At 36.4% G+C, this 15205-nt stretch overlaps 1 protein-coding gene across 4 annotated transcripts in view; it reads right to left on the bottom strand.

Annotated features, from left to right (window-relative positions):
* Positions 1-10234: 10234 nt before the first annotated feature.
* The window catches only part of LOC306858074 (integrin alpha-X-like), a 64977-nt gene continuing 60006 nt past the window's right edge, over positions 10235-15205 (bottom strand). For 3 of the 4 annotated variants that reach the window (XM_079398458.1, XM_079398459.1, XM_079398460.1), the window contains 6 exons: positions 14222-14317; positions 13991-14071; positions 12515-12625; positions 12318-12431; positions 11237-11347; positions 10952-11126 (listed from right to left, as the gene is read on the bottom strand). In XM_079398458.1, coding sequence (XP_079254584.1) covers positions 11061-11126; positions 11237-11347; positions 12318-12431; positions 12515-12625; positions 13991-14071; positions 14222-14317 — 579 coding nt within the window. In that variant the 3' untranslated portion in view covers positions 10952-11060. Of the gene's footprint in view, positions 10253-10951; positions 11127-11236; positions 11348-12317; positions 12432-12514; positions 12626-13990; positions 14072-14221; positions 14318-15205 lie in introns of those variants that run through there. The other variant, XM_079398457.1, reaches the window with a different exon arrangement.

The raw sequence follows: 15205 nt of genomic DNA on the forward strand, positions 1-15205 counted from the left end.
CGGGACAAAGTTAATCTTGACAAACTATATATCCTTCTGAAGGTCTAAGCCTCAAGCATCGATGACAGATCGCTGTTTTTCGATGGAAAGCTTATAAGGAATGTATTTGCTACATTTGTGTAAGCAGTACACATCCAAACACGCAGAGTAAAAAAGCAGTACGTACCTTTATCTCTGTAATAACGAGTCACAAACGCGTCCACTGCTGAAATCCCAGTTTAGAGAGGTAAGGGTCCACAGAACAACATCCCAGCGAGCACTTTTAGTCCAGCGAAACAATAACGTTGTAATAAGGATGAATATTCCTTTCTTTACATTTCATTTCTTCGGGACAGTTATTGTTCGCGTAAATTACACTCAAAAACAGCGTCTTGGTGGTAAAAAACAACACAGTGTTGTAGCATACAGTTTTACAAACAGAGTGAGACCGTCCACGGAAAAAAAAAAGTCTCAGAAAAGCGGAACAGATTATTTGAATTTGTCGCTCCCTCCTGCCACCCGTGACGCAGGCTATGAGGTTGTCATCTGAGCGGGGCGTAACTTAGCGATCTGCTTTATCCATAAAAAACTGTTTTTTTTTTCTTCTACATTTTTTATATGTGTGTGTGTGTGTGTATTGTGTGGGGAATGTGGCCGTATCTGCATGATTATAATATGTATGGACGGACATCAGCGTGTTTATTACCGACTCTATGACGGCTATCATTGTGATTCATTGATCAGCTATTATTGATTATATGGCCCATCTGTATGATTATCATCTGTATGGAAGCACATCAGCGTGTGATTACTGACTGTATGACCATGTCTGCCAATATCACTTCATGTCTGGCAATCAGAATACTTCAGTATACATAGGTGTATGTAAAGTTTTGACTTCAACTGTACATAATTATTATGAAAATATACAAAATTGCTTAAAGAACACAGATAAACACAGATATATAATTGCAATTGTGTGTTTATTGTCTTCAAGTTTCATCAGTCAAAACATCTCTCATCTGCACATTATTCAGCTGTACTGATAGCTGATGCATTTGTCCATAGAAGAGATTTCCTGGAACATCATAAGCTTAATACTTCTAAGAGTCTCACTTGTGAAACAGACATGAGACTCTCATTAATGCTCCATAATGCTCACATCGCCTCTGGCTTGCTTAGTTGGGGACACTTCATTTCCAGCGATATCGTCGACCTGATTGCAAAAACACTATTTAAGCTGAACTGAGCTGGATGATGACATCACTGAATTCAATAATGAAATGCTTTTAACTGAAAATCTTTTTTTTTTTTTTAATCTTTTCATTTTACATTATTGACACACTATTTTCCTTTTTTGATATTGTGCAGTTGCTTTGACACAATTTACATTGTAAAAAGCGCTATATAAATAAAGGTGACTTGATGACTTTTGTATACATTAAATGTATTATTGAGCACATTAGTCAAAGAGGCAACTTGAATCTTGTCTGGTTGTTACAGGGACAGATTAGACACACATGCACTTATCTGGTGCAGAGTGACTGATGAAGGAATCTGAAGTTTTAATTATTGTAATTTCAAACAGAGTTATTACAGCACTTTTTTATTTCTGGTTTCCGTGCCTTTGCTGCAGAGTTTTTGTGGTGGAGCAGGACCTGCAAAGCAAGGGGATGGCAGCATTTGTGGAAAAAAAAAGAGGAAACCTGACACAAAAATATAAAGTAAGATAATTTTGTTACTTCTAATACAGAATTCAAATGACATTGTACTGTTAGAATGACTGCTTTTCTATTGTTTTATACATTTTTGTAGCTTTTAGCATTTGTTAAGTAAGTACTTAAGTACTGAAATTAAGTTCCTACTTTAGAGTTTAAGCGGTTTCGGTCTGAGCCACTGTTTTTATTTTTGCAAAATCCCTTTAGGGCAGGGGTGTCCAAACAACGGCCCGTGGGCCATTTGCGGCCCGCTATTACTCCTGTGGTGGTCCTCGAGGGATTTTTTAAAAAAATTATATGAATCTGCAGAGGTGGGCAAACTATGGGCGTTTTCATCCAGCCCATGAGGTAGTTGTTCCAATAGGCTCTCCGATTAAAAAAATAAATCAAAGCTTCATTTGTCATAAACATTCTGCGGCCCCTCACTTAATGTGGAAAACTTGATGTGGCCCTCGAGTTAAAAGGTTTGCCCACCCCTGCTTTAGGGGCTCCGTACATTTCTTGCATCTTATGACTTAAGTGCAGTCAGGAGGACAGTTGCGCTTGGGCACCTTATAAGACAACTGTGCCTATTTCTCTATTGAATCTGACCTCAGCTTAATTACCTACGTATACAAATGAAGGTGTGCATAAAAAAAATGGCAGAAGAATAAGTGAAATGCATATGGCCAAAAATATTTCATTTTAGCTTTTATTTTACACTTTATCAACTGTGTGTGTGTGTGTTTATATAAGGATTATCTGCAAATAATAAGAACATTTAGCAAAATAATATTTCTGTATTAAGCAGAAAGCAGTAAAACATTTTTTAAATACACCCAGAGCAAATTCCTATCATTTTATGTAAGCCTTTTTCTGCCATGGAATAAAAAGAAAAGTAATTGTGTTGCTATATCTCAGGATTCTGACTTTTTCCCTTGCTATTTGGAGAAAACAAAATCAGTATTGCGAGATATTAACAGAACTGCAAGATATAAACTCGAAATTCTTAGAGGAAAAGTTGGAATTGTGATATGTAAATTAGTAATTACAAGAAAAAAGTAAAAACGGTAGATAAAAATTTCAGAGAAAAACAGAAGAGCAAAATGTAAACTTAGAATTCATAGAAAATGTGATGCATAAATTCAGAATTGTGAAATGTAAACTTGCATATAAAATGCTTACAATACAGAGAAAGAATTTATAAAACTTGGCTTACTGAATATCAGGTCCCTTTCTACAAAAGCACTTTTTGTAAATGATTTGATCAATGATCATAACCTAGATTTGCTCTGTTTGACAGAAACATGGCTAAAACCAGATTAATACATTACTTTAAATGAGTCCACCCCCCAAGATTACTGCTATAAGAATGAGCCACGTCCAAAAGGTAAAGGGCGAGGTGTTGCTACAATTCATAGCAATATTCTCAGTTTTTCTCAGAGGGCAGGCTTTAAGTATAACTTGTTTGAAGTTATGGTGCTGCGTATAAAATTATCTAGAGAAACACGTGTTAGTGATAAATCCCCTGTGATGTTTGTACTGGCTACTGTATACAAGCCACCAGGGCTCCATAAAGACTTTATTAACCTGTTAACCTTCACCCCCATTTGGGGCCTCGCAGGTGAAAATAACCTACCTAAATTAAAATGGTAACAGTTTGTGACAAAGTGTGCTTACACAAACAAATTAGGTATCTTTGGAAAGAAGAGACTCTGGGCTTTACTATCTATCATCCAGAGTTGATAATGCTCAAAAAGATAAAAAGATATAGGCACTGACGTGCCTTGAAAAATATTTTTCCACACTGAATGTTTTTTTTATTTCATATACAAATACATGAAATAACTCCTGGAGCAATCCAGAAAGCCATGTGTCTCATGAGTTCATATTTCAAATTTGAAGAAGATACCATGAAAAATGAGATTCCTGCAATATTTTTTCTGAAACTATTTATAGTCCCCCCCACCCCCCTGTTTGAGGAAAAATAACCACCAAATGGATTGCAGAATTATACAAGCTATTTTAGTCATTATACATGTTCCTGCATAGTTTTTCTATTATAAAATAATAGACAGATTTATTTGAGCACTAAAAAATACAAAAATAGTTATTTGAGTAATAAAAAAGGAAAAAAAAAATAGAAAAAAATGCTTTGTATATAGTATGTATACTGAAGTATTCTGATTGCCAGACATGAAGTGATATTGCCAGACATGGTCATAGAGTCAGTAAAAACACGCTGATGTGCTTCCATTCAGATGATAATCATGCAGATGGGCCATATAATCAATAATAGCTGATCAATGAAACACAATGATAGCTGTCATAGAGTCGCTAATAAACACGCTGATGTCCGTCCATACAGATTATAATCATGCAGACACGGCCACATTCCCCACACAATACACACACACACATATAAAAAATGTAGAAGAAAAAAAAAAAACAGTTTTTTATGGATAAAGCAGATCGCTAAGTTATGCCCCGCTCAGATGACAGTTGCGTCACAGAAGCGTCACTGCCGGCAGGAGGGAGCGCCAAATTCAAATAATCTATATTCCGCTTTTCTGAGACTTTTTTTTCCGTGGACGGTCTCATTATGTTTGTAAAACCGTATGCTGCAACACCGTGTTGTTTTTTTTACCACCAAGACGCTGTTTTTGAGCGTAATTTATTCCATAACGGACGCGAACAATAACTCTCTGAAGAAATGAAACGTAAACAAAGGAATATTCATCCTTATTACAACGTTATTGTTTCGCTGGACTAAAATTGCTCGCTGGGATGTTGTTCTGTGGACCCTTACCTCTCTAACTAAACTGGGATTTCAGCAGTGGACGCGTTTGTGGCTCGTTATTACAATGATAAAGGTACGTACGGCTTTTTTACTCTGCGTGTTTGGATGTGTACTGCTTGCACAAATGTAGCAAATTTGTGCCACTCATTCCTTATAAGCTTTCCATCGAAAAACAGCGATCTGTCGTCGATGCTTGAGGCTTAGACCCTCAGAATGATATATAGTTTGTCAAGATTAACTTTGTCCCGTTTCATTTATTCTATTAGAAAACAATGACACATGCAAACAAAGAGCGTTCAGTGCGACGTCCCTCTGGTGAACGGTAACAGGTTAAAGACTTTGCTGATTTTCTATCTGAGTTATTACTGGCTGCAGATAAAGTCTTAATTGTTGGCGATTTTAATATCCATGTCGATAATGAAAACGATGCATTAGGATCAGCATTCATAGACATTCTGAACTCTATTGGGGTTAGACAACACGTTTCAGGACCTACTCGTTGTCGAAATCATACTCTAGATTTAATACTGTCACATGGAATTGATCTTAGTGGTGTTGAAATTCTGCAGCAAAGCAATGATATCTCAGAGCATTATCTAGTCTTGTGTAAACTCCATATAGCTAAAACTGTTTCTACTCTTTGTCACAAGTATGGTAGAACCATCACTTCTACCACAAAAGACTGCTTTGTAAGTATTGATTTATCTCAATTCATCAGCATATCCAATAGCTCAGAATAACTTGATGATGTAACAGAAACTATGGACTCTCTCTTTTCTAGCACTTTAGATACAGTTGCTCCTTTATGCTTAAGGAAGATCAAAGAAAACAGTCTGACTCCGTGGTATAATGAGCACACTCGCACCCTAAAGAGAGCAGCCCGGAAAATGGAGTGCAGCTGGAGGAAAACAAAACTAGAGGTATTTTGTATAGCTTGGCGGGAAAATACCCTATCCTACAGAAAAGCATTAAAAACTGTTAGATCTGATTACTTTTCGTCTCTTCTAGAAGAAAACAAACATAACCCCTGGTATTTATTCAATATAGTGGCTAAATTAACAGAAAATAAAGCATCAACAGGTGTTGGCATTCCCCAAGAGCACAGCATTAATGACTTTATGAACTACTTTACTTCCAAGATCAATACTATCAGAGATAAAATTGTAATCATGCAGCCGTCAGCTACAGTATCGCATCAGATAGTGCACTATAGATCCCCTGAGGAACAATTCCACTCATTCTCTACTATAGGAGAGGAAGAATTGCATAAACTTGTTAAATCATCTAAACCAACAAAATGTATGTTAGATCCTATTCCATCTAACCCTCTGGGCCCGACAAACGTGAATACGCGTTTTGTGGCAGATTTTCCTGATAAGGCAGAAATTATCTTGAATTACTCTGCCATTTTTGATCGTTCAGATAAGAGAAATACACCATTCAAATCTATAAGGGGTCTACTTTTATTTGTATACACTCATAATAACAACAACACGCTGTGATTTTGTAGAATAAAGAAAATAAACAGGGTGCGTTCTCTGTCATCTCTGTCTCTGTCACCTCTCTTCACAGACACGGAAATAAAACAACCAGAATCTCAGCGAAAACATAAATATATGTATAGAAAGCTTGAAATGTCTAATTTTAAATTAACCAATTCAAGTCGAAAACAAATAATCTGTTTTTATGTAATCCGTATGAAAGTAAGGAGTGGTCCGGTTTCTTCTGTATCGCCTCATTACAGCTAATGTGATCCCGCCTCTCATTGAGAGCGCTGTTCATATGGAAATTAACTGAGGTGAGCCAGGTAATCATGTACAGCCCCTGAGAAATGGCATAAAACGTCAAGCTTCATCATAGAATTACTTACTTTTTCTGCGCGTTTGCAGGATGGCACGCTACACGGGTGAAGAAGCACTTCGGATGGTTCTGGACAGTGGCGAAGAAATTACATTCTCCTCAGAGGAAGAGCGCGACTCCGAGGACGAACGTTTGTATTCTGAAGAACGTCTGGACCCAACGGAGGATATAATTCCTGTCGAGTAAGCCTTTTATTATTACCTTAGTGATGTAAAATGTTGCTCAGCTATAGCCTATTTTATATCTAAATTTGGAAATTTCCAAACAGGCTATTGTCAGACTAAAATCAGCTATTCAGAGTAAAATTGGTTGAAATATGAATTATTATCTCCTTACAGGCCCCTTTGTTATGGTCTGGTGGTTGTAGCAATAAATCCGCACAACGAAGGAGTAAACAAAAGGAGTCTTCTTTATTTAACAGCATCAACACACTTATGACATTGGTTAACTTAAGATCGGACAAAACCATGGGGAGAACTCAGGAACTTTAAAGGGATTGGGACAAAGGCACAAACGAGATAATTAATCAAACACAGGTGATGGGGATGATAGATAATTAACTAATGACTGGGAAAACCAAATATGGGCAAAACAGGGAACTAAACAGAAACCAAACCGTGACAGATATTGCCCCCCTCCCGGAAGGTGCGTCCCACACCGTAACAGTAACATCGGGGAGGGTGCCCTGGAGGCTGGAGCTGGACCAGGACCAGGACAGGGAGGAGACAAGGGAAGCCTCCAGGGCGGATCAGGAGACTCAGGAGACCATGGCGGACCTGGAGACTCGGGAGGCCATGGCGGATCCGGCGACACGGGATGCCATGGCGGATCAAGGAACCTGGAAGGCCATGGCGGATCAGGGACCTTACACAGCCTTGGCGGGACTGGAGGCTTGGACGGCCATGGCGGGACTGGAGACTCGGGGAGCCATGGCGGGACTGAAGACTCGGAAGACCGAGGTATATATAGGTATATATACTATGATATATGTCTTACAAAACTTAACCGTGCTTTTAGTTTTTTTTTTTTACACATTATGGATTGTTTAGACTATATTTTTCCAAATGGTGAAATTGTTCACCAACTAACTTTTGTTCGCGAATATCTGATGTGGTAATTGTTTTGAATGCGTTATACCCGGCCATTGGCTTTCTCGATCGTCCTAGGTGTAAATGTATCAGAAAGCTGTAAATGTCACCGATAAGTGGACCATCGACAGACATATACGCACGTCCATTCTTATCAATGATGCAATTTATTATCAGCTATGCATCTTCTGGTAATTGTTAACAATTGTTTCAATTTTCGTTTAGGACTGTGGCTGCATCACCGGCATCTTGCACAAGAAAGGCACGCAAGTGTCGTTCAGTTTTTTTGAGTTCGCTGGAAAATCACAATGAGTAAGTGCACATTCAGTATTTTACAGATGTTAGTTAAATTTTGTTAAGAAACGTTGGGATAACGCAATAATACAATCTTCCTGTATGGGTTTATAGAAATTGTACTTTTGTTATGCCTGTATCCCACATGAAAAAAATACTATAGTAATCTATAGTAAATACTATAGTGTTTTTGAACCATACAATAGTAAAGTTGATTATACTGTATATATTATAGTATTATTATTTTATAGTATTATTTTTATTTGTGGTTGATAGTGTTAAAATATAGTTCATTTGTTATTGGCATTCTGTTTTCTCATCAAGTATGCAAATACTAAGGTAGCCTACTGTGAATAATAAATGCTAACAGTTGTTTGCAACACTTTTTTAGGACTGTAAATACACCACTCTCGCCTTCACCTACATCTCGCACAGGAAGGGGACACAGGTATTGTTCAGTTTTCAATTCCATTCAATAATTGTGTAATTGTACATTATATTGTAACACAATAATGGTAATAATGTACTTTATTAGTGTAAACGACATGCTTTTGTTTTTTTTGTTTTTTCAGATGTGAGAATAACCGTGCAAAAGAACCTGTAGCAAAGAGAGCTAAATCAAATAAGCAGCCCACTTGGTCATGGAAAACAGAGACTGATGTTGACATGGCTCCACAGGCTCTGAGATTTCTGCCCACACAGGAACCTGGACCACAGCTAAGACCATGTGATGCACACACTCCCATGAGTCTATTCAAATAGTTTTTTTTCTGAAACTGCTGTGTCCACTCTGTGTCAAAACACCAATGCCCAGGCTGCCAGGGCACGTGCAGATTTTTTTTTCTTGGGAGCACATAAAAAAAACACTTTGGAAATGCCAGGTATGTGATGTTCATTTATATATTTCAACATTTTATATATATATATATATATATATATATTATAGTCACCATGTTTGCTCTTTCTTTGTCAGATCATTGCGGTAATCACATCCATTTGTTTTCTCATGCAGTTTCTGCTGTCTCCCAGTGTTAAAGTTTCCTGCCCCTGTTTTGGATATTGCACCCACAATGTCTTGACTCTTCTGTTGTTGATTTGTTTGTTCCTAATAAACTGTTTTACTGCACTCACAAGTGGATCTCAAGTTATTTTATGTGATATATATATATATATATATGTAGATATCTTTATATTCTAAATAAACTACAAACAAAAAATATATACATTTCTTTTTTCCTCATTCTTTCTTGTAGCAATTCCCTCTCACACACCTGACTGAATGGCTCATGATGCAGCTCATTATGCGGGCCTTTGTCTTCTCAGGTGTGAATCACTGCATTGATAATGATAGTTCATGCCCTCCCGCATAGACCCTTTCTACTCAAAAAGTGACTTAGAAATTTTAAATCAATATATTGTTTTCTCTGAATGACTGAGTAAGATGATTTTCAGATCATTTTGAAGAAAAATTTCTAGGCTACAAGATCCAGTTCTCAAAAGTCTTGTGAACAAATATTCTGTATGAGTTTTATGGCCTTATTTCAGTGACTTCAAAATTGTCATTTTTCACTAACCACGCATAAACGTTGCTGTCTCAAAAACACAATCATGTACATAAATGCTGCTAACATAATATTGTAGCCCAGTTTGTGCTGTTTACAGTGTTATTAGACTTTAGCCATTTATATTTTTATAAGCAACTGAAAAAAGCACAAATGTCAGGGCATGTCGAAAGTTCTCCATGCCCCCAAAATACCCTCAGGGCCCAGAGGGCTAAACTACTAAAAGAGCTGCTTCCAGAAGTCATAGATCCTCTTTTGACTATTATTAATTTGTCATTGTCATTAGGATATGTCCCCAAAACCTTCAAATTGGCTGTAATTAAGCCTCTCTTACTAGAACCAGGAATTATGACCATATTAGCCCGGTTCTGTCAACACTGCACTGGCTCCCTATCAATCATCGTATAGATTTTAAAATCTTGTTATCTACTTATAAAGCCCTGAATGGCTTAGCTCCTCAGTACCTGAACGATCTCTTATCACATTACAGTCCTCCACGTCCGCTGCGTTCTCAACACTCTGGCCGTTTGATAATACCTAAAATATCAAAATCGACTGCGGGCGGCAGATCCTTTTCCTATTTAGCGCCCAAACTCTGGAACAATCTACCTAACACTGTTTGGAAGGCAGACACACTCTGTCACATTTCTTTAACCTGGCTTACACATAACACACTAATATGCTTCTATTATTCAAATCCATTAAAGGATTGTTAGGCTGCATTAATTAGATCAACCGGAACTGGGAACACTCCCCATAACACACAATGTACTCGTTACATCATAAGAAGAATGGCATCTACTCTAATATTTGTCTGTTTCTTTCTTATTCTGTTTCTCAGTCTGTGTCCGGATCAGATGGTGGATCGGCGCCAGGAGATGATGTCTCCCTGATCGTCTGCGGAGGCCGGGACACCTGGATGAGCCCCGGGGACATATCCCCAGTGAAGACCTCGACTTAAATGCAATAAAACTAAAAAGAAAAAGAAAAGAAAATAACTAAAAATATAATAAAATACCTAACTACATAATACTATTATTGTTAGAAATTGCAACCATATAAAATATAAATAAATACATTATACATTTAAAATTAATTAAATTTTAATTAAAACAATAAGTAAACAATAAATAAACAATTATCTCCTGGCCAGAGGAGAACTGGCCCCCCAACTGAGCCTGGTTTCTCCAAAGGTTTTTTTTTCTCCATTCTGTCACAGAGGGAGTTTTGGTTCCTTGCCGCTGTTGCCTCTGGCTTGCTCAGTTGGGGACACTTAATTTATAGTCATTATCGTCCATTTGATTTAGCAGATACTATTTAAACTAAACTGATCTAGACAATGACATCTCTGAACTCAATAATGAAATGCCTTAACTAAAAATTTAGTGTTTAATCTTATTTTTATACATTACTGACACTCTATCCTGCAATTTGATACTGTTAAGTGCTTTGACACAATCTGTATTGTTAAAAGCGCTATATAAATGACTTGACTTGACTTGACTTGTCCAATATTACTAATATTTCTGCTATAGTTCTTCATCGGTTATCATAACAAAGAAGGAAGTTAAGCAATATTTGAAATACTTTCATTGTGGTAACTCACCGTTAAGCTCACTGATAAGATAACAATGAGTAGTGATGTAAGTTCAAAACATTATTCTTATAAAGTGTTTTAATGATTTGAAATATTTTATTCTGAGGTGATTCATGTTTCAAACACACAAAATACACTAGCATCTCCTAACAGTTTGAGTGCAGATTATTGTGGCATGTTTGCCTATCCTCCTGTGCCCCCCTGAGCCTCCTCCAGCATCTGCTTGTACTGGCTTTTGAAGAATCCAGCCTTGTAAAGGGGGAAAATATGCAAGAATAAAGCATTTATCAATATAGATAGTGTAGACAGGTGAAACTGAAATGGCAGTGATTAAAACTGACTTTACGATGGCGATATACCTTATAGAGGGCCGCTGTGATGAGAGCCAGTAGCAGCAATCCCCCTATTACAGCTCCAATGATCTCTTTAGTCAGGTCTGCCTCCTCATACACCTCCACTTGAGTATTAATCTACATACATGGAAACATGTGAATTTTTACTATAGTCAGAAGTCACACTCATGAATCACACTTCCCACACGTAAAAAAATAGATCCATAATTATCATTTGGGCTACATACAAAATTGATTACAGTTTTTTACAATCATTTTTGCACTAATAACAGAATCTTCATGTCATTTTTCAAAACTCTAGATGCATAATTCACAACCGATGATCAAAATGCAAATTTTTCAAAACACAAAACTTTTTCCAAATGCTTGGATACAGTACACATGAACCAAAGATATTTTGTTAATTTAACTAAAATTGAACTCGCAACCTTTGAGTTACGAATCCGACTCTCTAACCATTAGGCCATGACTTCCCACAACAAAGCCATTCATATTTTTGGATGAACTTGACCCCAAAGAATTAATTAATTACAGACCGATCTCGAATCTCCCTTTTCTGTCAAAGATATCAGAAACAAATTGGCATTATTATAATGATTTCTGGATGACTCAGGGCCATCACTAGCGGGGAGATTCTATAGGGCCCATGGCTGTCGGGGCCCCGGAGATTTCAGCCGAGTGTGAAATCCAGCCTTTGTAACCCTAAGACTTTCAAGTCTGTAAGAAATGTTTTCTAACTACTTAAAAATCTTACCCCAAACATTTGGATGGTAATGTATGAACTCATGCCTCTGTCACAATAATAAAAAAATAATAATAATAGTGCTGGCAAAAAAGACGTCCTGACACTTATACACACACAACCACACACGTATAGGAAATATATGTGTGAAAGCATTGTGTATATATGCTAGACATAAATATAGATAAATATATATTTGCTAGAAGCAAAAAAGGGAAGAGTGTATGTGGTTTGAAAAAAATACTGTTCAGTTGAACACAAATTATAAACTGTAAAACAGTGCATTGCAGTTATAGGACTTTTGAATTAAATAGAGCTTGGCTTTGAGAGTTCTCTCTAAATTACCTGGACAGACGGTGCAGTTTGTTGAGAATCAGGGGAAAAGAAAACATATTTGTTCTTGTTATAATCCAGAGACGCTGAACTGACCAGCTGAAAAACAGCAGCTCTGAGTCCAGTCTAAGACAGACACAGATCAGGACAATAAGAAATGATAAAATATATCTGTTTTGTGATATGAATTTGCTTTAAAAATCAGAGACCTGCTCAATCCATCCAGAGCTGACATTGGCAGTTATATTAAAGAGAATCCTTTCATTCTTTATGAGAGTGACGTCACAGCTGAACTCGGCACACGTCACCACAGAGCAGTTCTGACATACACACACACACACACACACACACATCCAGAGAGTTTCATTAGTGTGTGTATAACATATCCACTGTTTCAAATTATTATGCAAGTGACATATCAGACATATCAGATCTTTCAGAAGATGAAAAGCATGAAAGAGTTCAATGTTTTACAAAAGGCATGAAAACCAAACCAAAGTTTAAAGATAATATACACTTAACAAAATTATAAACGCAATACTTTTGTTTTTGCACCAGCACATTTTAGGCCCCGTCCACACGAAGACAGGTTTCTCTGTATACGCATACATTTTTTACCGTATAGGCGTTTCGTCCACACGAAACCGGCGTTTTCGAAGAGTGAAACCGATCATTTTTAAAACCGGGTCCCAGGGTGGATAAATTTGAAAACACCGGTTTCATGTTTTCGTGTGGACGGCGAATCCGTATATTTTCTGAAACGATGACGTCATCAGCCCACGTCTCGCCCCTAATCAGACACCGCTACGTCACATAACAGCGACAACAATGTCAGACTACGTGCCTGTGTTCGTGCTGCAGAACCTACTGAGCTCATTAGTTTTATTAAAGCAAAATCGTCTGCTTTGTGTGTTAGTTTATATTCAGCGCGCAAGGTTTACGCACATGGTCCAAGTCTTCTTCTCTGTTTTTTTGTGTAATTCTGTGGCAGAATTACAGCGCCACATATTGGTCTGGCATGTGTACTACATCGTTTTCAGTCGGTTTCAGTGATTCCGTGTGGACGCAGATATTTCTTGAGACGACTCCGTGTTTACGGAATTTGAGGCAAAAAAAAAGATCGGATTCGGAGAAACCCGTCTTCGTCTGGACGTAGCCTTAGAGTGGCCTTTTATTGTGGCCAGCCTAAGGCACACCTGTGCAATAATCATGCTGTCTAATCAGCATCTTCATATGCCACACCTGTGAGGTGGATGGATTATCTTGGCAAAGGAGAAGTGCTCACTAACACAGATTTAGATAAATTTGTGAAAAATATTTTAGATAAATAGGCCTTTTGTGAACATAGAAAAAGTCTTAGATCTTTGAGTTCAGCTAATGAAAAATGGGGGCAAAAACAAAAGTGTTGCGTTTATAATTTTGTTCAGTGTAGATTATCAAAATGTCAAAAGATTAGTGAGTGATTTAGAGCACAGAAGAACTCGGTCAGATCAAGTCTTTATGAAGGAAAGGTTTTGTCAAACAAATTAATTGAATTAAAACAGAAACTATGACAATGCAACTGTTGAGCAGCAACAACAAATAAAATCTTACTGATATGTCACTTTCATAATAATTTGGAACACAGTGAATTATTAAATTAAATGAGGAAATCAAATGTGTAAAAACTCAAAAAGTGTCCTTACCACTATACGCTGACTTTTAATAATATCCATAAAATTGTTGATAACAGGCTTCTGAATGTTCTCCCTCTTACAGCCAAAAATCTTTTAAATTAATAAATAAATAGATAAATAAGAAATTAAAGGACACTCCAGTTTACAACATAGGATAGCAATAATGGGTGAAGGATGGGATGCTGTTGTATTTAAAAGAATCTGTAACTGGCTTGTAATATAATAAATAAATTCACACACTTGCAGACTTGAATTAGTCCAGATGTCAGTATCACCAACTTTCACTGGTACTTTGATGAAAACCTTGAAAGTTAATTCTCTAAGGTCATTTTCAATCTGCAAGAAGAATAAGGAAGGATTATTTACAGTATAGACATTTTGCCATGGGGTGTTTTCTTCTGTTGTAAATCTTAAAAATTTAATAAGACCTATTTATAAGATACGTAGGGTTATTATCATTATTGAAAATGAAAACTAGGACTAAAACCATGCAAAAATTCATTACTTGAAATGAACAATAACAGAAGTAAAATAAAATATAAACTTTGTATTTTATTTCAGTTGCAGTATGCAAAAGCAGCATTTCTCAAATATAATATCAAATTATCTAAATATTATCAAATATAATAAAACCTATATAGACATTAAAAAAAAAGAATTACTAAATCCTTAACTAAAATTTAAATAAAAACAAAGCATAAAATATAAGAAAAATAATTAAAAATATTAACAAAACCTACAATAGTATAATACTATTTCAATTTTTCTACTGTTTTTCTACTTTCTAATTTTTCTTAATAATCAAAGTTGATGAGTATGTCCTAGCAAATAAAACATTGGTTAATTATCTTGGCAGTTTTTTTGATAATAATTTAAGTGGAGTAAATATGGCTTGGAAAGTGTTGTGGAAAGCTAATGCTAGAATAAAATACATTGCAAGATATACTAGTTTTTTTAGATTTTGGAAAGTTTAAGAGTGCTTGCTACAGGACTTGTTCAAGGTCATTTTGAGTATGCGTGTATCTCTTGGATGATTGATTTATCAGTATGTGGATGGCAAAATTACAAAAGTCACAAAAGAAAGTGGTGAGATTAGTTTTAGGATTACATTGTTTTAGTTATGTGGAAAGTAGACACTTTGAGCAGCTTGGATGGTTAACCATTGCACAACTATTGCATCTCTAAATTTAAAAATGGTATGTAGAATAATTAACATTAGAGTAT

This window comes from Barbus barbus (genome assembly GCF_936440315.1).
Source record: "Barbus barbus genome assembly, chromosome: 38".
Lineage (NCBI taxonomy): Eukaryota > Metazoa > Chordata > Actinopteri > Cypriniformes > Cyprinidae > Barbus > Barbus barbus.